The 21964-nt window shown below is 39.6% G+C and overlaps 1 protein-coding gene across 3 annotated transcripts in view; it reads right to left on the minus strand.

The window, feature by feature from the left end:
* kdm1a (lysine (K)-specific demethylase 1a) overlaps window positions 1-21964 on the minus strand; it is a 59467-nt gene that overhangs the window by 19653 nt on the left and 17850 nt on the right. For all 3 annotated transcript variants that reach the window (XM_068006748.1, XM_068006750.1, XM_068006749.1), the window contains 12 exons: window positions 21007-21085; window positions 20491-20583; window positions 19332-19438; window positions 17967-18048; window positions 16781-16875; window positions 14147-14164; window positions 12121-12263; window positions 11503-11593; window positions 8281-8415; window positions 6189-6262; window positions 5741-5852; window positions 3296-3428 (listed from right to left, as the gene is read on the minus strand). In XM_068006748.1, coding sequence (XP_067862849.1) covers window positions 3296-3428; window positions 5741-5852; window positions 6189-6262; window positions 8281-8415; window positions 11503-11593; window positions 12121-12263; window positions 14147-14164; window positions 16781-16875; window positions 17967-18048; window positions 19332-19438; window positions 20491-20583; window positions 21007-21085 — 1162 coding nt within the window. The remainder of the gene's footprint in view (window positions 1-3295; window positions 3429-5740; window positions 5853-6188; window positions 6263-8280; window positions 8416-11502; window positions 11594-12120; window positions 12264-14146; window positions 14165-16780; window positions 16876-17966; window positions 18049-19331; window positions 19439-20490; window positions 20584-21006; window positions 21086-21964) is intronic.

The following is a 21964-nucleotide window of genomic DNA, read 5'->3' on the forward strand; positions in this document are numbered from 1 at the left end:
TAAAAAGGTGAATAAGAGAGGCAAAGAGAGAATATGAGAATAGATTAAGGGCTAACGTAAAAGGAAACCCAAAAGTCTTTTATAAACATATAAATAGTAAAAGGGTAGTCAAAGGAAGGTTGATGCAGATTAGGGGCAAAAAAAGATCTTCTTGGGAAGGCAAGGGGCATGGCTGAGGAACCAAATGAGTACTTTGCGTCTGTCTTCACCAGAGACGAGAATGTTGCCAATGTAACAGTAAAGGAGGAGGTAGTAGCGATATTGGCTAGGATAAAAATAAAGAGGAGGTACTTAAAAGGTTGGTACTACTCAAAGCAGAAAAGTCACCCGGTCTGGATGGGATGCATCCTAGGTTACTGAGGGAAGTAAGGGGGGAAATTGCAGAGGCTGTGACCACAATCTTCCAATCCTCCTTAGATATAGGGGTGGTGCCAGAGGACTGAAGGATTGCAAATGTTACACCCCTGTTCAAAAAAAGCAGGAAGAGGGATAAACCCAGCAATTGCAGGCCAGTCAGCCTAACGTCAGTGATGGGAAAACTTTGAGACAATAATCCAGGACAAAATTAATTGGCACATGGAAAATGATGGGCTAATAACGAAAGTCAGCATGGATTTGTTAAAGACAAATTGTGTTTGACTAACGTGATTGATTGAGTTCTTCAATGAAGTAAAGAAGAGGGTTGATGAGGGTAGTGCGGTTGATGTGTTTATGGATTTCCAAAAAGCGTTTGACAAAGCAGCACATAATAGACTTGTAAGCAAAATGAAAGCCCATGGGATTAAAGGGACTGTGGCAGCATGGATACGAAATTGGCTAAGGGACAGAAAGCAGAGAGTACTGGTGAACAGATGTTTTTCAGGCTGGTGGGAAGTATACAGTAGTGTTCCCCAAGGGTCACTGCTCTTTTTGATATATATTAATGACCTGGACTTGGGTATACAGGGCACGATTTCAAAGTTTGCAGATGACACAAAACTCGGAAATGTAGTAAACAATGAGGAGGATTGTAACAGACTTCAGGAGGTCATAGACAGGCTGGTGAAATGGGCAGACACATGGCAGATGAAATTTAGCGCAAAGAAGTGTGAAGTGATACATTTTGGTAGGAAGAATGAGGAGGGGCATTATAAACTAATTTTAAAAAGAGGGTGCAGGAACAGAGACACCTGGGGGTGTATGTAGATAAATCTTTGAAGGTGGCAGGACAAGTTGAGAAGGCTTGAAAAAGCATACGGGGTCCTTGGCTTTATCAATAGAGGCATAAAGTGCAAAAGCAAGGAAGTTATGCTAAACTTCTAAAAGACACTGGTTAGGCCTCGGCTGGTGTATTGTGTTCAATTCTGGGCACCACACTTTAGGAAGGATGTCAAGGCATTAGGGAGGGTGCACAAGAGATTTACTAGAATGGTACCAGGGATGAGGGACATCAGTTACATGGAGAGACTGGAGAAAATGGGGTTGTTCTCCTTAAAGCAGAGATGGTAAGAGAAGATTTGATAGAGTAAATAAGGAGAAACTCTTTCCAGTGGCAGAAGGGTCAGTAACCAGAGGACACAGATTTAAGGTGACTGGCAAAAGAACCAGAGGCAACACGAGGACATTTTTTTTTTAAAAACGCAGCGAGTTGTGATCTGGAATGCGCTACCTGAAAGGGTGGTGGAAGCAGATTCAATAGTAACTTTCAAAAGGGAATTGGATAAATACTTGAAGGGGAAAAAAATTACAGGGCAATGGGGAAAGAGCAGGGGAGTGGGACTAATTGGATGGCTCTTTTGAAGAGCCGGCACAGATACGATTGGCCGAATGGCCTCCTTCTATGTTCCTATGACGGTTGTTGATACTACGCATTGATCAATCAAGTCTGCAGTCTACACTGTTTAGCACTCAACTGAAAACGGCACAGAAATATGGGAGATTGCTATTTTGGAGCACAGATGTTTGGAGAAGTGCTTCCAGTCCTATAAAAAAAATATGGCTGCACAAGTCTAGGGTACGTTTATTTTTGTTGGGAGCTGGACCTGCAGACAACTGAAAAGGCTGATGGAGCCATGTTGGAGATCTGTCTTGCTTCAAGTTATAAAAGACAATGTATTTTTATGATTTACTTATGGAATTCTGATAGCTGGTCAGGTTGTTGGCCCTTCAAAATTGGTTACTTCTTGCTGAAAGCATCATATTATCTCATGCAATTCCACTTCAAAAGGTAGATTAAGTTATCTGTCTAGGTGGACTACTTATCAAGTGTTCACTACAATGTACACCCAGGTATTAGAAACAGTTTCATAGGTATAAATGTTAAATCAGAAAAACCTGGCAAAAAGATTGTTTGCCCATTTGGAACACGCTTGTGACTGACAGCTTTAATTTTGAAAGATACCCTTTTAATTCTCCTTTGTCCAAGCTTATATTTCAAAGTAGAGTAAGGAATATAACTGGATCTGGTGACATTGATTCTTCAGCTCCCGTTTTGAGGTGCTGCTGTATAGGTGGAGGAAATTCGTGAATTGGTCTTTCTAACGTAAAAGCATTTCATCAAGGATGCAAGTTATTTAAAGTACTGCAGAAAACTGCTAAAGATTCCAAACTTTTATTGTTTTGTAACAGATTATGTAATCTAGTCAAACCCACTGTGTTTGATCTTGCTCCTGCTTAATTTAATTTCTTAATAAGCCTAATTCTTAGTCCTTCAGTCAAACAGATCGGGGATTACAGTGATAATCCGTATTATTTCTAGTGTGCACTCATCAGTAAACAGGTTCATTGTTCATCCTGCAGCCCATTATCCAAGACTGCTTCATTTATAAGGTTACATTTCAGCTTATAGGAAGTGTGGGCTTGCCCATGGAAGGGAGAATTAAAAAGGAGCAAATGTTGTATATGGTATTGCTGCAGTATTATATCTACCAGTGGAGGGAGCTTTAATATGTATATGAGCTCACTTGGAGTGGCATAAAACAAGTATTCTGTGGGGTTACATAGTTTTTATAGCACAGATACAGGCCATTTGGCCCAACAGGTCAATGCCAGTGTTTATATTCCACATGAGCCTCCTCTCATTTTACTTAATCTCAAATCAGCATCTAAATATTTTGAGTCTCATATCATGTACCATCTACCACAAAAAGCAAACAAAGACAAGCAGAACCCTTGAAATTGAGTTGAAGTATAATATGAAACACAATTTAATCAACTACGAAGTTATCCACCTAACTGAATTTACAAATTTTAAAGTATCAAGACAGCCTGGAATTCATGAGACAAATTCATTCACACAGAATTTGTACCAACTGACCTGAGGCAGTATAGCGGACTTGTCGAACAGCTGTATTTAATTTAATGTCAAGACCTTCTGCAAGTGCCACAGGAACACAAGAATAACCGTTGCGTACTGTTAAGTGACTTCCTGTGAATTCAAAGTCATCGTCCTGAACAGAAAACAAATAGAAAACGATTCCATTGTTTGTGAGCATCACAGCTGTTGCATCTCATTTTATTTACTTTGGTCCATCCACAAGTAACAGCAAATTAAACTTACAAACCTCCACTTGCTCCCATTTATCGACCATTCAAAATTAAAATGTTTACACATGCAATTATCAAATAATAAACAAAGGGGACAGAAGTATAATATCCTAAGAAAAGCAACAACTTGCATTTATATAGCACCTTAAATGTAGAAAAAAGACCCAAGACACCACAGAAGTGTAATCAGACAAAAATTGACACCAAGCCAAAAAAGATATTATGTGGGGTGACTAAAAGCTTGGTCAAAGATGTAGGTTTTAAGGAGGCCTTAAAGGAGGAGAGAGAGGTGAAGAGGAGAGAGGTTTAAGGAGGGAATTCCAAAGCTCAGGGCCTAGATGGCAGAAGGCACGGCCACCAAAGGTGAAGGGAGTGAGGATGGACAAGAGGACATGGTTGGAGGAACGCAGAGTTCTCAGACAGTTCCAGTGCTGGAGCAGGTTATAGAGATAGGGAGAGATGAAGCCATGAAGGGACTTAAGCAGGAGGATGAGTATGTTAAATTGGGGAACGGGGAGACAATGTAGGTTAGCGAGCACAGGGGTTAATAGTGAGAATGGGGCTTGATGCGGTTTAGAATACAGGTGGGAAGAGCTTTGGGAGCGCTGAAGTTTATGCCATTAGAGGATGGGAGACCAGCCAGGAGAGCCTTGGAATTGTCAAGTCTGGAGGTAACAAAGGCACGGAGGAGGGTTTCAGCAGCAGATTAGCTGAGGCGGGGGTGGAGATGGGCAATGTTACGGAGATGGAAGTAAGCGGTCTCTGTGATGGAGAGTATATGGGGGTCAGAAGCCCAGCTCGACATCAAACAGGGAGTCAAAGTTGCGAACACTTGGCTTCAGCCTGAGACAGTGGCCGGGGAGTGGGATGGAATCGGAAGCGAGGGTAGAGTTTGTGGCGGGTGCTGAAGACAATGGCGTCAGTCCTCCCAATGTTGAATGGGAGGAAATTGCGGCTCATCCAGGACTGGCAGGTTGACAACATAGAAGCAACGAAGGGATCGAGAGGAGGTGGCGGAGAGGTAGACCTAGATGCCATCAACGTACACGTGGAGCCTGATACCATATCTTCGGATGATGTTGTCGAGAGGAGAGTTCCAATGATAGATCCTTCAGAGACCCCAGAGGTAATGATATAGGTGCAGGAAGAGAAGCCATTGCAGGGCTTGCTCTGGCTACGATTGGATAAGCAAGATCATCTACATTACGAATCATACCTGAACATTAACTTTCTGAGCACCAGTTACTTGGGCAAATATTCCACTAATTTTACTTACCCAAATTCTTTCCTTATTTGTCTACATTTTCCAACAAAATACAGCAAGGGACAAAGTTTAGAAATATGAGTGAGCTAGCTGAGATGAAGAGGAAACAGAAGTTGGTACACAGCACTGTAGATTAGTTACGAAGACAGGCTTGAAAATTGGGACTTTTTGTTCGAAAAGGGGAGATTACAGGGTGATTTGATAGAGGTGTTCAAAATTCTGAAGGGATCAGAGTAGATAGAAACAGACTGTTCCCAGTGGTTGAGGGGGTCTAGAACAAGGGAACACTGATACAAGATTAAATGCAAGGGATTAAAGACAGAAAGGGGAAACTTTTTTTTCTTAAAAACACGGAAGGTGAGGCTATGGAATACACTACCAGAGTTAATGATTGAAGCAGACACTATGCCGACATTTAAGAATGGGTTTGATAGGTGGGTGAAGGAAAGGGGAACAGAGTGGACACATGGGAACAGGTTGGGCACATGGGATTAGGACTACTGCTCACGTGGAGGATAAACATAAACATGGACTGGTTGGGCCGAGCGGCCCGTTTCCATACTGCAATTTCTAAGTAATTCTGCCTGCTCAGGAGGACGCAAATATCTCACGGGCTATTCAAAGAACTCTCCCAGTGTCCTGGCTAATGTTCTTCCCTGAAGCTGTAAACTTGAGCAACAACACTAACACTGAGCAGCCCTGTGCATCCCAGAGTCCCCATTTATTGGAATGGAGCCGGTAACTTCAGACCAGCCTTGAAGCCACCCAACTCTGGGAAAACACACGAGTAGCACGGTGTGCAGCTACTGTAACGGACATAAAGATTATACAGCATGTATACGCACTTCATACACTGGAGCTAACACGGGTTCATACACCAACCACACCGGTCTATGCTACGCTAATCGTGGTTGTGGCCTAGCGTGCACTGTATACTAAACATATATTTACCTGGTCCCAGTGCTTCAGTGAAAGTGTGGAGAGGGGTGTTGCATTAGCAAATTCCAGGTTGGCAAAATGCCAATCCAGGATCTGTCGATCCCTTGATGACAGGTAAACGTCACTAAAATGTATAAAAACATACTTCAAAAACAAGTCAAGATTTTCCCTTTACGCTTCATCAAAATACTACATGTTACAGTACATAATAGACCGCTAGTACTTTACAGTGTTTAGAAAAATTAAATCTGCAATTTCAGACTCTTCCTATAAAAGGCAGACTGTGCATTTTTTCATAGCTGTGCACAAAATACAACTTACGCATTGCAGCACAGTAATGAAAACCTTTCAAGTATACTGGGTTATACTGTGAAACAATCTGACCAATAACCAGCATTATGCTGGTACGCTATAAGCATTTAATTTTAAACAAATAAAATTTGTGCATGACTGGAAATACCTGGGTGGGTTAGCTTCTAATTCCTGGAGCTTCTCCTCAAGCTTCACCTGGGCTTCTGCAAGTTCATCATATTCCTGTTATGATTTAAATAAAATGAATGTGTCATATGATAATCCCTTAAAAAGGAATTTAAAAAGGTATTGGATTGTATAGTAAAGCTGTCCCTTCACCTTGGGAACTGGGTTGGAATTCAGGACAGAATGATGAGATGAAAGTCCTATGATGACAGGTCAGAGTCCCAAGCGATAGAAGATTGAACAATTTCAATCTAGATTCTATTGGCGTAAGTCTACAATAGCATAAAGCTCTGTCCCAAAAACTTGTCTTTACCCAAACATCATAAAATCACCCTTTGCTTCACTAATAGTAATTTCTTCATTTCCCACTTCAGCCATCCTGTAATCTCTCCCAATCAGAGCAGAATTAGTAGTAGTTTTGTTCGGTATACACGTTTACGAACTGGGTTCGGATTGCCCAAAATCATTTCATATGGGATCTTTGCGCCTGGTTAAGCGAAAATGTTTGACCAAGGCTTCCTGTCTGGATTTAGGTGAAAGGTGAAGCCCTTAAAAAATCTTGTTTTTAAAAGTAACATTATTAATTACATAGAAGTTTCAGCAGGGAAACAGGCCATTCAGCCCAACAGTCCACATCTGCATTTACCCTCCACACAAGCAAATATATCTCATCACCTTTACCCACTTCATTCCCACATCCATTTAACCCCTTTTCCTTCATCCACCTATCCAATCAAATGTTGAATGTCGACAGTTTCTGCCTCAGCCACTAACTGTAGAAGTGAATTCCACATGTTCACAACTCTGTGTAAAGTAATTTCACCTGCCCTCTGCTCTAAATCTCTTGCATTTAATCTTGTATCTATGGCCTCTTAGTCTTGACCCTCAATTACTGGAAACAGTCTATTTCTATCTACCCTGTTCCATCCTTTCATAATTTTAAACACTGCTATCATACCACCCCATAATCTACATTGTTCTAATGAAAAAAGCCCCAATTTGTCAAGTCTTCTTTTATATTTGTATATCCTCATACCAGGCAGCATTCTAAATGGATCTGTGTTGTACTCTCTCAAGCCTCAATATCCTTCCAATAGTATGCAGCCCCCATACTGCACAAAGTACTCTAACTTTGGCCTTATTTAAGTTTTATATAGGCTCATCTTTATCTCTTGGATTTTATATTCTATACCTTGTGATAAAACCTGGAATTCCATTGTCTTTTTCTAGAGCCGTTTCAACTTGAGGTGCTGCCTTTAATGTCCTGTGAATCGGTACCCCCATATCCCTTTGCTAATCGACACCAAGCCTACTTCTGTTCAGAATATAGTTACTTTCAACCAAATGCATTAATATAGTGTTGCAAGTGGTAGAATGGTTAGTATTGTGATTCTACCAATTGATCAAACAAAAAGTATAAAAAGTTTCATGCACTCCTGCCACCCACTCCTGGTCCTATAAATTAACATTCTTGGCTAGTTCATTCACTGAAAGAGCCACTTCAGGCTCAAGAAACAGCTTCCCACTTTTCTAAGCTGTAGCTAAATGGACCTTAATAATGATATGAATAGTTTTTCTAAATTTTATGCCATATTACATTTCAGTTACCATCTCAGCAAAAATATTTTACATTATTTAAAGTTAAGAATAATTATTTAAAACCTACAGCTGCTATACAGATTCTAATACGTGCATTACAAAATGCTATTCCAATGGCTGGGCATGCTTTTGTGGGTGCAAGCAAGCAGCAAATATGCAAACAACAAACAGCAACCATTTAATAACATCATACAGTATTTTACCTGTGCCATCAGATGCCGCTAATAGCCTTACACAGCTTTCTAAACAGCATATGGTGACAAAACTTAAACCATGACATAAAATTCATGTCAGAACATTACATCTCCTCTCCACATCCACCCCAAATTCCAGGTGTTGCTACCTACAAGGCCATGGTAAGGGGTGAAAATAAAAAGGAAAAACCAAATATAATTACAAAGAAACTAATAATTGCCATATAAATCCCACTGAATAAGATGTGTATGTATCTGTATGTGCTTAAAAACAAAAATCACCTTGCATAATGCAGTTAGGTCTCTCAATTTACTTTTCACCAGAAATTCCGCAGTGATGTCACGAGGGGGCTTCACCTCAGAGGCTTCTTTATACTGCTGATGTAGCTCTCTTATTTTTTCTTTCAGCGATACCATCTGAAACAGTAAAAAAACAAATAGGATATAAAAGTACGAAAGACACACGTCAGCATTAGATAACCTTTCGTAAAATCCTTTGAAATGTTATTGTAGGAAACAACCTTGAATCTGCTATGATTATGGAAAATGCACTGCAACTCCTAGTAACTTTCTGCTCACTTTCTCCTCCCCAGACAATACAGGATTATGCATTTTATGGTGCTGCAAAAACCAAAACAAACTGACAATGTATTAAATTCCTTTTCACATAGTAATTGTTTTAATCAGGATTCTGGAGTAAACCAGCAGCTTTACCCAGGATCATAAAAGCCTGGACAGTAGTAATAAAAAGAAAAATTGCAAATTCCAGAAATCTGAAATATAAGCAGCAAATGCTGAAAATACACAGATGTAGACCCTTAATCAGAACAATCAATTCTGACAAAGGGACTGCACTTGAAATGTTAACTTTTTCTCTGTACAGATGCCGACAGCCCTGCTGTGTAATCCAACATTTTTCTATTTGTATTTCACATATGCCTGAAAACAAGGTTTACAAAGGATGTTGAAATATACCGCTCTTCAAATATTAACTTAGTCAAATAGCTGCAGGTGATTGCTCCAGTGCACAGACTTTTTAACTGAGTTTTTAAATCTATGATGTGGAGATGCCGGTGATGGACTGGGGTTGACAATTGTAAACAATTTTACAACACCAAGTTATAATCCAACAAATTTATTTTAAATTCCACAAGCTTTCGGAGGCTTCCTCCTTCGTCAGGTGAACGGTGTGGAAATGAAATTTTCGAATCCTTCGCATTTTAAAATCACAGAACAATGCCTGGTGATTACTGCCCGTTGCCAAGGCAATCACAGTGAGCAGACAGAAAGGTGTCACCTAAAAAGGCCACCGAATATACAAACCCCCAAAAAAGAGAGAGAGAGAGAGAGAGAGAGAGAGAGAGAGAGAGAGAGAGAGAAGGAAGACAGTCAATGACACCTTTCTGTCTGCTCACTGTGATTGCCTTGGCAACGGGCAGTAATCACCAGGCATTGTTCTGTGATTTTAAAATGCGAAGGATTCGAAAATTTCATTTCCACACCGTTCACCTGACGAAGGAGGAAGCCTCCGAAAGCTTGTGGAATTTAAAATAAATTTGTTGGACTATAACTTGGTGTTGTAAAATTGTTTACAATTTTTAAATCTAAGTATAAATAAATGCTGTATGAAGTGTTAGTGTCCTCTGTGGTTGAAAAATAATCAAAAAGCAGTCTCCAGCACTACACAACATGCAACAGATTCGCTGAATACTTGTTCCATTTCTCTGCGGGCTATATTTCGCGATCAACTTGGCCCTGCCTTTAAAATTCAGGGGCACACAAAATGTAGCACCAAACATATACACTGCAGTAATTTATAACCGGAATATCAGGGCTGCAATACTAATGACCGCCAGCAGCACCATCATAGGGCAGAAAATGACACTGCAGCCCAATATAAAATTTAATAATTACAAACCAAGCGATCTATAAAGACTAGCATTGATCTCCCTGTAAATGTACACGTGTAAAAAATAAAGCTAGTGTTTTTAGAATGTTTCATTTAGCATAAAGGTTCTGCTGCATTCAAGCACAATAGGAATATTAGCATTGCTGATTTTTTGTATTATAATCTCAACTCTTCTGGACTTCTATGTGAAGGATATATTTTGTGGAGATGCACATTTGAAGAAATATTACAATTATGGATGGTGCATAGACAAGAATAAAGCATATGAGGGCGGACATATATGAGGAGAGGTTGAGTAGATTGGGACTCTACTCATTGGAGTTCAGAAGAATGAGAGGCGATCTTATTGAAACATATAAGATTGTGAAGGGGCTTGATCGGGTGGATGCGGTAAGGATGTTCCCAAGGATGGGTGAAACTAGAACTAGGGGGCATAATCTTAGAATAAGGGGCTGCTCTTTCAAAACTGAGATGAGGAGAAACTTCTTCACTCAGAGGGTGGTAGGTCTGTGGAATTTGCTGCCCCAGGAAGCTGTGGAAGCTACATCATTAAATAAATTTAAAACAGAAATAGACAGTTTCCTAGAAGTAAAGGGAATTAGGGGTTACGGGGAGCGGGCAGGAAATTGGACATGAATTTAGATTTGAGGTTAGGATCAGATCAGCCATGATCTTATTGAATGGCGGAGCAGGCTCGAGGGGCCGATTGGCCTACTCCTGCTCCTGCTCCTATTTCTTATGTTCTTATGTTCTTATTATATTTTCTTATTGAGAGATTACAAATCGGATGTGTGGGAGGAAGTTTAGATCAGGGTTAAGCAATACAGCAGGGTTCTGCAGTTTAAGTTTTAAAAGACAGAAAACTCTTCAATCTTCAAATTAATTTCTCCACATATTCAGTACGGTTGAAAGAAGTCAGATAGCTTTCAGAGATTTACTGTTTAAGGTCACAACACTATCATTTAAAATCAAATTACTGAAAATCTTCATTCATCTTCCACATACCAGTGAGATATGCCCAAATAAGCGAAAGGACAAAAACATTCGTTCAACAAGATTTTAAGGTTGAAAGTCCACTACTTAAATAACTTTCCCTTTTCACACCATGTCAGGGCACTAAAAGTTCCATCCCTCTGAGAAAGTAACCACTTACAAACAGATCTTTTTCAAAAGGAATGGCATGGGGCAGTGGCGTGGCTTTTGGTAAGTGCACAGTGCTTTCATTTGAAGATCTAATAAGTAGTCAAACTTTCTTCTTACTCACAACAGTCTCCTTGTAACACCACTTGTAACATCCTTGTAACATCTACTGAAAAATCCAATTCTTTTTTGCAGAAGGTACAAACAGGTGATTGGGTGCAGTGTGAGGATGTGTAAAGTAGTATGTTTAAGGTTGTGCTACATTCTAGTCTGGAGCAGACATGAAGCATCTTTGAACTTTGGACATATCAAATTGCAGGACAAGAATACAGCCATTCACTGCCAAACAAGAAGCTGTTACCTTTCTTAAAGATGGGGTTTAATGGTCAAAGTAAAAATAATTTCCTTTCCTTATTGTTAGTTTCTAGATAAAATTCAAAGTAAGTTGAAATTACCTTATTAAGCAACTCCTTCAGATCCTCTTGTGTTTTCACTATTTTCTTCCAGTGTTCAATCTGTTCATCCTTCACGTGTTTCTCTTGCAGTCTAACAAGGTATCAAATTATTGTTTTAACACAATAAAAATACTTTGGGGTTTATTGCCAGTAACCACCTCATCTTTCACTACATCATCTGCAGTACAATTATTGAAGAGAAACAATACTTGGGCTGAAAGGAAGGTCTCAAAGACTAGAAAATTTTAAACTCATCTTCTCTCACTTGAACCAAAATCAAGCCATCAAAATAAGAAAAATGCGTGTTGAAGAACCTGACTATCCCAGCTAATTGGTCCAACTATATTTTCATGGAAATCATGGAATCATTGAAAATTTACGGCACAGAAGGAGGCCATTCGGCCCATCGTGTCCGCACCGGCTGAGAAACGAGCCATCCAGCCTAATCTCACTTCCCCGCATTTGGTCCATAGCCCTGCAGGTCACAGCTCTTCAGGTGCACATCCAGGTTTTTTTTTTAAATCGTAAGAGATGATTATGGATATTTGTTGTTTGGACTGACTGTATGTGGTAATGTATGCAAGAGTGTCAATCTCTAATAAAAGACCAAATACTCACTGTATGACAACTTCTAATGCCTGTCCTAATGATACAGGTTTGTTGTTCAGATAGTTAAAGTCCAACTGGTGACTGAGGTAAGATGTTGCCTCCAGCAAACGATTGAATTCCTGCTCTACCATCTCATCTTTTTCTTTGGGAACCTGAAACACATAGAAATAAATATTATTGTTACCTAAAACAGCAGAGACAGGATCATTTGTTTCTGCAAGAATGCACAGCAGCCTCATCAGTAATACCAAGATCCCCATTCAGATCAGGGTTTAGCAATACTTTGTGCTTATGGGGATACACGCCAAAAATGGCTACAAAACTCTTGTATTTTAGGAGATATCAGAGTTTTCAGAACTAACCCCTCCCCACCCAAAGACTTGTCTTATTTTGAAGTTCCTCATGCCTCAGGAGAAAATCCTCAAAGGGCCTATCAAGAAGTGCTGAAGGTGCAAACATTTAGTACAGTCCCCAATGCGATTTTCCCGCTTTACATGGTGGGTGCTATACATGATATTTTCATCGAGGTCATGAAAGGAGTGCATTTCACTGTGAATTTGTCACATGTGGAAACTCCACTGTTAACTATGCGAGAGCATCAAAGCAGGGGTCCTCAAGCCTGTGCAAACACTTCATCAGAAAGATCCAGGAATATGTTAAACTCGCTGTACAGTCATGTCATTCTACTGTTGCCTAGGGCGAAGAGCTAAATCTTTGGCTGTTACTTTGGTTTCGCTTCGGGGCTGGGATCGTTGAGTACCTGTTCTGATTACAGTCAATGGGCAAGTTAAACTTTAAACTTAAATTTTAAACCAGAGCCTGGAAATAGGGAATAACCGGATGGTAAAGATAGATTTTGCGAAGAGCTGCTTGAACGGCCTGAATTAGCAGACACGTTTAATACGGTTTAAGCCTTTGTAATTGACCCTTATGGGGCAGCTGTCTGGGTTAAGCGGGGACGGTGTAAGCGGTGGGGACTGTACTAGATAGGCACCAGTGCATGCCAAATCACAAGGTAGATGCAGATGAGGAATCCTTTCAACCAATCCCAGTTTATCCATCCAGAAATAAAAAAGCACAACCTACAGCCCCCAAAGCATCCAGCCACCCAGGCCTTTTGCCTCTACTACACTACCCTAGAACATATGTGCACATCAGTTTGTCATAAGATGTACATTAGACATTAAAACCTTTATATAAAAGCAAAACTTTTTCATCCTGCAAGGTCACCACAACCCAACAAACTAGTGGACCTCAACTCGAGGTTCAGATTCTTCTGAGCATTCAAATTGAACGAATAAGATGCTACCACAGCTAATTAATCTATATAATTAAGAAATTTTGCATTATGAGTTATTAAACATTTATCAGACATATCTCTTTTTAAATAAAAATCCAGAATTCTAAATGGGATGAAAGGGCCATAAACATAGAATATTAATTCTCTTCATCAATATACTGCAGTTGTTACATTCCAATGAAGTGAATTCAGGCTAATGAATTGCTTTTGTATAATAAACAAATTTTCCCCCCAATCCTATTATAAATTCCTATGCCCATATTTGTAATGGCAACTGCCTATATAAACTTGTCAATCTGCCATTACATCCTCCCACCAGTTGTGGTAGCATAGTTCCTCAGTTGTGCCTCTCTCAGCTTCTCAGCCGTATTGTAGAGCAACACCTATGCTCCAACCAATTTTGCTTCTGACACCCAAATTGCCATAAGTTTTGCTATTTATCTAAATAATATAAAAGCAAAATAATACATAAAAATAAGGACAGAATGTATGACTTTAAAAATGGGGATTGAATTACATTCATGACCCGAATCAAATTTTACCCCACTTCAATTCAAGACAATCTCCTTGTGCAATGCTATGGGAGATTCACCAGTATTAAATATACAGTTATAGCAATCAGATGAGGTTGATGCAGCTCAGAGTATTTTTATACTGTAAACCATAACTGCACATTTTGTAATTATCCAAAATGCTAATATCTTCAAACAATTGAACAGATTTTTCTATACGTACATTTGTGCATCTTTCTCCCTTCATTACGATCAGATTCCAAACATCAGGAATAACATAGGAAAAATAAGGGGGGAAAAAAAATTAGTATTTTGACCCAGTGGTAACATTTTTGAAGTGTTCAACGTTTATAGAAAGAATAAACTTGCATTTATATAATGCCTTATCTTGTCTCTCAGGACGTCTCAAAACATTTCATGTACAATGAATCACTCAGAAGTGTAACCACTACTGTTATGTAGGTAAACGCTGTAGCCATTTTGCTTGCAGAAAAACACCACAAAACAGTAATGAAAATGAATGAGCAGCTAATCTATTTTTTGGTAGTCTTGCTTGAGAAAAGAATGTTCAGCAACACACTGGGAGAACTCCCTGCTCTTCCTCGAATCGTGCCAAGGGATCATTAACGCCGACCTTAACAGTTCTTCAAATTTTATGTCGCAACTGAAGGTGGCATCTCTGACAAAGCAGCAGCAGTCCCTCGGTACGGCACAGAAATATCAGCCTAGATTACATGTTCAAGTTCTAGAGCTAGGCTTGAACCCACAACCTTCTGATTCAGAGGCAAGAGTGATACCAAATGAGCCAAGCTTAGAGTTCATTTAGAGTGTAAACAGTTCTCATCCTTTCAGTGAGTATGTGCAATGCACTGTATCTTAGGAGAAAAGTTTAGCACAAGATTAACATTTTCTACTTTGCATCGAATAATATCAAGTTTCCCAAGTGAGATACTGCATGACTCTGAAGCAATCTAGAGCTCCCCCTACATGAACATCAACTGCACTATCAAAAGAGCACGAGCTATACCATCAACATGACATCTTCACTCACCAAAAGCCTCAATCCCTGTGGCTCATCTGAGCAAAGATTCTGGCACTGAGTCAATTAAAAGTAAAGCTGTATTCTAAATAAACCAGGCATGGTACACAGTCAATGCGATTGAAATTCCAATAGCTATCAGTTTTTACCCAACTCTCTGTCCTGAACAGAAAGGGAGACTTTTTGCACTACTATAACTCAAGTTCCTGGATTCCTCCCTGAAAACCAGAGCAAATTGAATGTAAAATTTTCAGAAGTACTTATCAAGAGCCCTAATGATAACTAACCAGCAAAACATAGAATTGCTCAATATTTTAGAAATAAAGAAAATGTTACAAAGCTTCTAATATATGCTGATGACATGCACTTATCATTATGTTTTCTATCCTGACAACCTTAATTGGGCTTCTGGCTGTCATGTCAGGTAACCAGAAAATACCCCCTGGCAAATATACATAGCAGTGTAATGCTTCCAAGCTATGTGGGGTCTTATTCCTTAGATTCTGGTAAGTCTGGTAAGGCAAATACCATCTCCCAGAGACACCCAAATTTTAAGTTTTCAGCTCACAGTACAACACTGAAACAACAGTACAGCAATAGAACTAGCCAATTGTCAGGATTTTGCTACTGTACTATGAACCTGACCTACAATAGCAAATTTTAAACAAATTTAAACTTTACTCCTGCTTGCTCAGGCTTCCCCTCTTCCCCCATTCTATTTACATTATAATTTTTTCCTATCACTTACCTTAATCTTCCCTTCCCCCCCCACTAAAAAAAATTAAAATACACCATTTAAAAGTTTCTTCCTGCCTCCTAGGCATCCCCCTCCAAATTGTGGAGTTATGAACAACTTTTAACTTTGGTTAAAAAAAATGCTTTTTCAACCAGTTGAATTGCAAATAGATAAAAATTGACATTCACGTCAAACACAACCAGGTCAATCTCACACAAAAAAACATTTTAAAAAAAGGGCTGCCAGCAGCAAATCAACATTTATAGTCTGCTCATGCCTGGGTGAGTAAGCACAATTGCACCATGCTAAAGGGCAAATGATAGAAACTTCATACAGGAAATCGTACATTTTGCTTTATAGTTTAAGAAAGCAAATATCCAAAAAGGGAATATTCATAAACATTGTGAACCCGCATACTCACAGGTTCACCTTTTTTACTGGTGATTTGGGGACATTTTGAATGTCACGTTAATGTTTGAGAAGCACTACTCGTCTCATTGTCCGCCTCATATGCAAACCACGTGAACGCCAGGACGCCATACAAACGGTAAGGACTGTATACTCATTACATTCGTATGGAGAAGAGAATCTCATTTACAGAAATACAAAAGGGCTCTAGGTTCAGTCAAGAGTTAAATCTTGAATGCTCTTAAGATACAAGACTGAACTTTGGAGTTACGAGCCAAAGCCAGGATCATCCCTCTCCATTTTTCCCCTACCACACCTTCACTTTTGTTAAGATAACAGGCTAGAGATCTGCTCCCAGTCATCAATTTAACTCTTTAACCAGTCACTAGGAGATGCAGGGGTGTGGTCTGAAGTAACGAGCTGCCAATCTTCCCAATTCCCACTAGGGAAGCACTTATTATCCTATCAAATTCCGTAACAGTAGCATGGCTGAGATTGGGAACATGCTACATTGGGAATCACGTGCATAAACACTCATCCTATCACTCCACAGTGCAGTACACAGGGGATCTTTAATACAAAAGTAAATTCACCATAGATACATGGAGTAAACAGGGTCTAACTATTACACACTATGTTGTGCTTGTAATCATAACACATTATTTTAGACTTACAGCCTGCCCATTTGCCTCATAAAGGGGACACTTCTGTTTGATTTTGGCCAGCTCCATGTTTACTTGCTTGCTGACCACTGCCATTGGGTTTCCACCTGCAGAATAAAAGGATGAATGATAGTTATAATAGACTTGACAACTTCTGCTAGAATCGAACTGCATTACAGTGAAATATTGAGAGAAAAAGAATTTCTAGATTTAAAAACCACTCTGCAACATTCTCAATATAAACCTGCACAAATATGTGGCTAGTGTCCAAAAATCTCCCTCCTAATATTACCAAAGCAGTCAGGATTCCCATTCCTGATCACAATCCAGTCATCTGGAAATTGCACATGCGCAGACATGGTAGTGAGAACAGATCAAGTTTGGCTATGAGGCCCTCCATGGTCAAATAGGCTACTAACATTCATACGTGAAGAATGGCCACTTGGATACAGTACTGGAAGTATCCATGGTACACCATTAAGCCAACAAATTTTGAATTAACCATTTTTATAGGGTGGGGAAAGAGAGTGTAAGAGAAGAGCAAAGTAGAGACGAATTAAACTGTGTGTGAGAATCTCCTGGGTCAGACCTCATCTGGAGTACTGCTTTCAATTTTGGGCACAATACCTCAGGAAGGATGTATTAGCCTTGGAAGGGGTACAGTGCAGTCACCAGAGTAACATTGAGGCTTAAAGTGTTAAATTATGAGGTCAGGTGCATAAACTTGGTTTGTATTCCCTTAAGTTTAGAATGTTGAAGGGTGATCTAATTGAGGTCTTTAAAATTATAAAGATGATTCTATACAGTAGATAGAGAGAAACTATTTCCTGTGGTGAGGGAAATCCAGAACAGGGGACATCATCTTAATATTACAGCTAGGCCATTTAGAAGTGAAATTAGGAAGCACCTTTTCACAAAAAGGGTATTGGGATTCTGGAGCTCTCTCCCCAAAAGGCTGTGGATGCTGAGTCAAATGAAATTTTCAAGACAGAGAGTCAGATTTTTGTTAAGTAAGGTTACCAAAGGATATGGAAATCAGCCATGATCTAAAAGAATGCAAAACAGGCTCAAGGGGATGAATGGCCTACTCCTGCTGCTCCCATTTCATTTGTAAAGCCCCATATTTAATCTCCTCCCAAATCACATCCCAAAAATATTTGGAAAAAAAATCAAACTTTCAAAGCTGTGCAAAACTTACCAAGTCCAGTCACAACCATGGCCCCCAAGTCAGCAACATAGTTTCCCTTTCTAAATGTGGCTACTCGTCCTCCAACACGGTCCTGCAATTAAAGTGATTATGAAGGGGATAAGTAGGTTTGTATCTATAATATAATATAATAAATTTGGTGTATACAGCTTACTCCTCATTTGGATTCACCATTGTGACAGTCATACCTGCACATTTCCACTACTAGATAGAGCTCCATAAGCTCCCGATCCCTACAACCTGCAGCATCACTAATACACTGAGGGAAATTATTTCTGTCCGGACTTTCCGTGGCCAAAACCACAGGAGATCCACTGGTATATTTACCACAGGAGATCCACTGGTATATTTTTAAAAAAACAATTTGATGATAACCAAAAAATAAATCCTTCAGTAATTATTAACATATCCACAATTTTAAACATAATTTTGACAGAGGAAAGCAACTTAAGGATAGAACACCCTGAGGCCTTCATACTTTATCCATTAATACCCAATAAGCAATCACATAGGGAAATAAATCTGTATCCGTGGACATGTTCTTTTTAAATTGGTGTCCATTAATAGAAAATGGTGTTACGGTCAGCTGAGCAACTCAACAAGCCAATTATCTCAAGAGATGATGACAACACCTCAGATCTCTCAATTATTAAAAGTATTTAGCAAGGTAGCAATGCGGTACCAGTATAACTGAACATGACTCTTGGTGGCACTTCATATTTTCAAATGGGGAAACTCCCATACTTGAAGATTCAGTTTTGCACATTACCACAGATATTTTACGAATGACTTTTAGTGATAACAAGAGCTGATTGTAGTAAACATTTTTAAAACTTCTGGTGAACATGGGCCTTCTGTATTTTAGGTAGATTCATTCCAGAAACTAACGAAATAAATGAGTTTCACTTGTTTTATATACAAATCTGCAGGTAAAAAAAATGCTCTGTCCTCCAATGGACAAGAGTTGCACCTGCAGCACACTGAGCTAGTCATTACTTGCTCTTCCCTCCATCAGTGAAGCTTCATACTTGAGTAAAGTCTTTCTTCCATTTGATTGTCAGGAAATGGGAAAACTTGATTCAAAGAAATAGATATTTCAAAGAATGCTATTGTGCTTTAGTGCTCCTGAACTATTTTACTCTTAGTAACAATATGAGGGAACACATTTTTTACACATATGTGCATTAAAATTTGACAGGGAAAAAAAAGTACGTTGATTGTGATTTTCTTTTAGTTAAATAAAATTTCAAAGTTAATTCATCTGCCTCTTTTGCAGCATTGTAGAAAGGGACATTTAAATATCACAAACTTCTCTTGCTCGGTTTTCCTCATTAGTGAACAAAAAGCTGGACTTACTCTTGCTTCCAGGACAGTGACATCCATTCCGAAGCTCTGTAATTGGCGAGCTGCTGCCAGACCTGACACTCCAGCACCAATGATTATCACCTTCCCTGTCTTCTTTGCTATGAATCACAATTTTTTTTCAAAGTTACTGAACAAAGCAAACAGAATAGTCTAAGATCATCCAAACTACCAGAGAGTCCTAACTTTATCCCCCCGCCACAAACTCAATGCCCTGGTCACCAATTCCGTTCCTCTCCCTGGTCACCGTCTCAGACTGAACCAGACTGTTTGCAACCTTGGCGTCCTATTTGACCCCGAGCTCAGTTTCCAGCCTCATATCCTCTCCGACACAAGACCTCCCACTTCCAACTCTGTAATATCGCCAGTCTCCAATCCTGCCTCAGCTCATCAACTGCTGAAACCCTCATCTATACTTTTGTTATCTCCAGAATCTACTATTCCAATGCTTTCTTGGCTGGCCACCCATCTTCCACTCTCCATAAACTTAAGCTCACCCAAAACTCTGCTGCTCGTACCCCAACCCACACCAAGTCCCATTCACCCATCATCCCTGTGCTTGCTGACCTACATTGGCTCCCAGTCCACCAACGCCTCGATTTAAAAATTCTCATCCTTGTTTTCAAATCCCTCCATGGCCTTGCCCCTCCCTATCTCTGTAACCTCCTCCAGGTCTACAACTCTCCAAGAACTCTGCGTTCCTCCAATTCTGGCCGCTTGTGCAACCTCAACTTCCTTCGCCCCACCACTGGCTGCTGTGCCTTCTGGTGTCTAGGCCCTCAGCTCTGGAATTCTCTCCCTAAACCTCTCGACCTCTCTCTCCTCCTTTAAGACGCTCCTTAAAACCTCTCTCACCTGTCCTATGTCTCTTCCTTTATATTGGTGTCAATTTTTGTCTGATTATGCTCCTGTGAAGCGCCATGAGATGTTTTACTACGTTAAAGGCACTATATAAATGCAAGTTGTTTTGTTGACGTTAGTAACCGTACCTATTTTAACATGTCACAGTGTCACTTAATTTTATAATGCAATAGTATCAATAAAAAATAAGAAAATTCAAACAATGTTGGTCAATATAATTAGGTGTCATGAGCTTTCTTTTTAGAATGGTTGTATGTCATAATAACTGTTAAGGTGTCTGGTAATTACTTACTTGGAAGTGGTTTCACCCGTTTGTAGATACCAAAGTTGATTAACCCATGACGTTCCAAGTAGCTGTGTATCCTGTGAACTAGTACCGCATCACCTGAGATGGGGGCAGAAAATGGAAGACAAAGTGGAATTAATCCACGAAACAAACTGGATTATCCAAATAAATCACACACATAAAAACACGTTTTTCAATATAGCAAAATACAAATACTTTAAAAAAGATCAAGAAAAGCACTGTACATCAGCTTCACACGAGCTTACATTTTTTTCTGGAAAATTACCAGATCAAATTACATTCTTAGCAATCTAACGCGAGATTGAAATTAATCTGAAGATTAAACTAGTATTTTCCTCCCATGTTTAAATTCCACAAGAAGTGTTCTCCAACCATTTCAAATTCTAAAATAACAACGCATTTTTCATTACAGTCACAGATTGGTGCCTTTTCAGATCACCCCCAATTCAGGAAAAACTTCGTATGTAACCTTACTAGCTCACTTATAGAAACTCCACTTACTGTTATATGGAGACTCCAGTTGCTGATGAGTTACCTCAAAGGTCAACTGCACCTTGGGGTTGTCCAGCCAGAGCTGCAGCTGTTTAAATAGGAAAAAAAGGCAATGAGTAATTGCAAGTCAAATTAACTTATGAAAATATATGTACAGCTGTAATACACTCTCCAGTTTTCGCCCCTCATGCTGGGGTGTGGTTCCACCTACACCGGTCACCTTCCAGTATCTCACATAAGTGGCCATTCTTCATATCTGAGCATAGGCAACAAGTGTCATCACACAGCTGAGCACATTTAATGTGCTCACCCAACACCCAACACGCATTTTCCAGAAGAGGTCATGGCAGCAAGCAGGAGCAAAAACAATGGCTAATATTTTCACTCTCCAACCTAGGGGCACTAAGCCCACTGTAGTGCCTTTAACACTGCCCCAACTAACATTAGGAAACTCTGCACGTACTTCACATTGAACATAGGATCTTCTTGGTGCATATGGCTCAGTTCCAGAACGAGTAGTGCATTTATCAACTGAGCCTTCTTAAAAACATTCTCTCAACTGAAAGCCTGTGGTGCAGAAAGATTACTACAACACCCAGCACAGGCACAATGGACCAAATGGCCTCCTTCTGTGCTGTACCATTCTACGATATGATTGATATACTCAGCCATGTTGTCCATTTTTCCGACCGCAATAATTACAAACTGTATTAGTTGCGACTGATTTCAGCAGCAATTAGATTTCTGAACAGGGAGAGTATTAGCTTTCCAGAACAGGAATAGTGGGAAATTAAAATAATCTTTTAAAGGCCAATAGTATGTTGCACGATACCTATATACTGGAAATTGTAAGCTCATGAATTCAGTCTCCCCCACTTTATTGGAGATTTTGCGCAAAACCAAAAAAGAGTGCCAATAGGGATTACCCACCCAATAATGTACTGTTAACAAGTCTGCTTTCAGTGGA

This window comes from Heptranchias perlo, chromosome 26 (genome assembly GCF_035084215.1).
Source record: "Heptranchias perlo isolate sHepPer1 chromosome 26, sHepPer1.hap1, whole genome shotgun sequence".
Lineage (NCBI taxonomy): Eukaryota > Metazoa > Chordata > Chondrichthyes > Hexanchiformes > Hexanchidae > Heptranchias > Heptranchias perlo.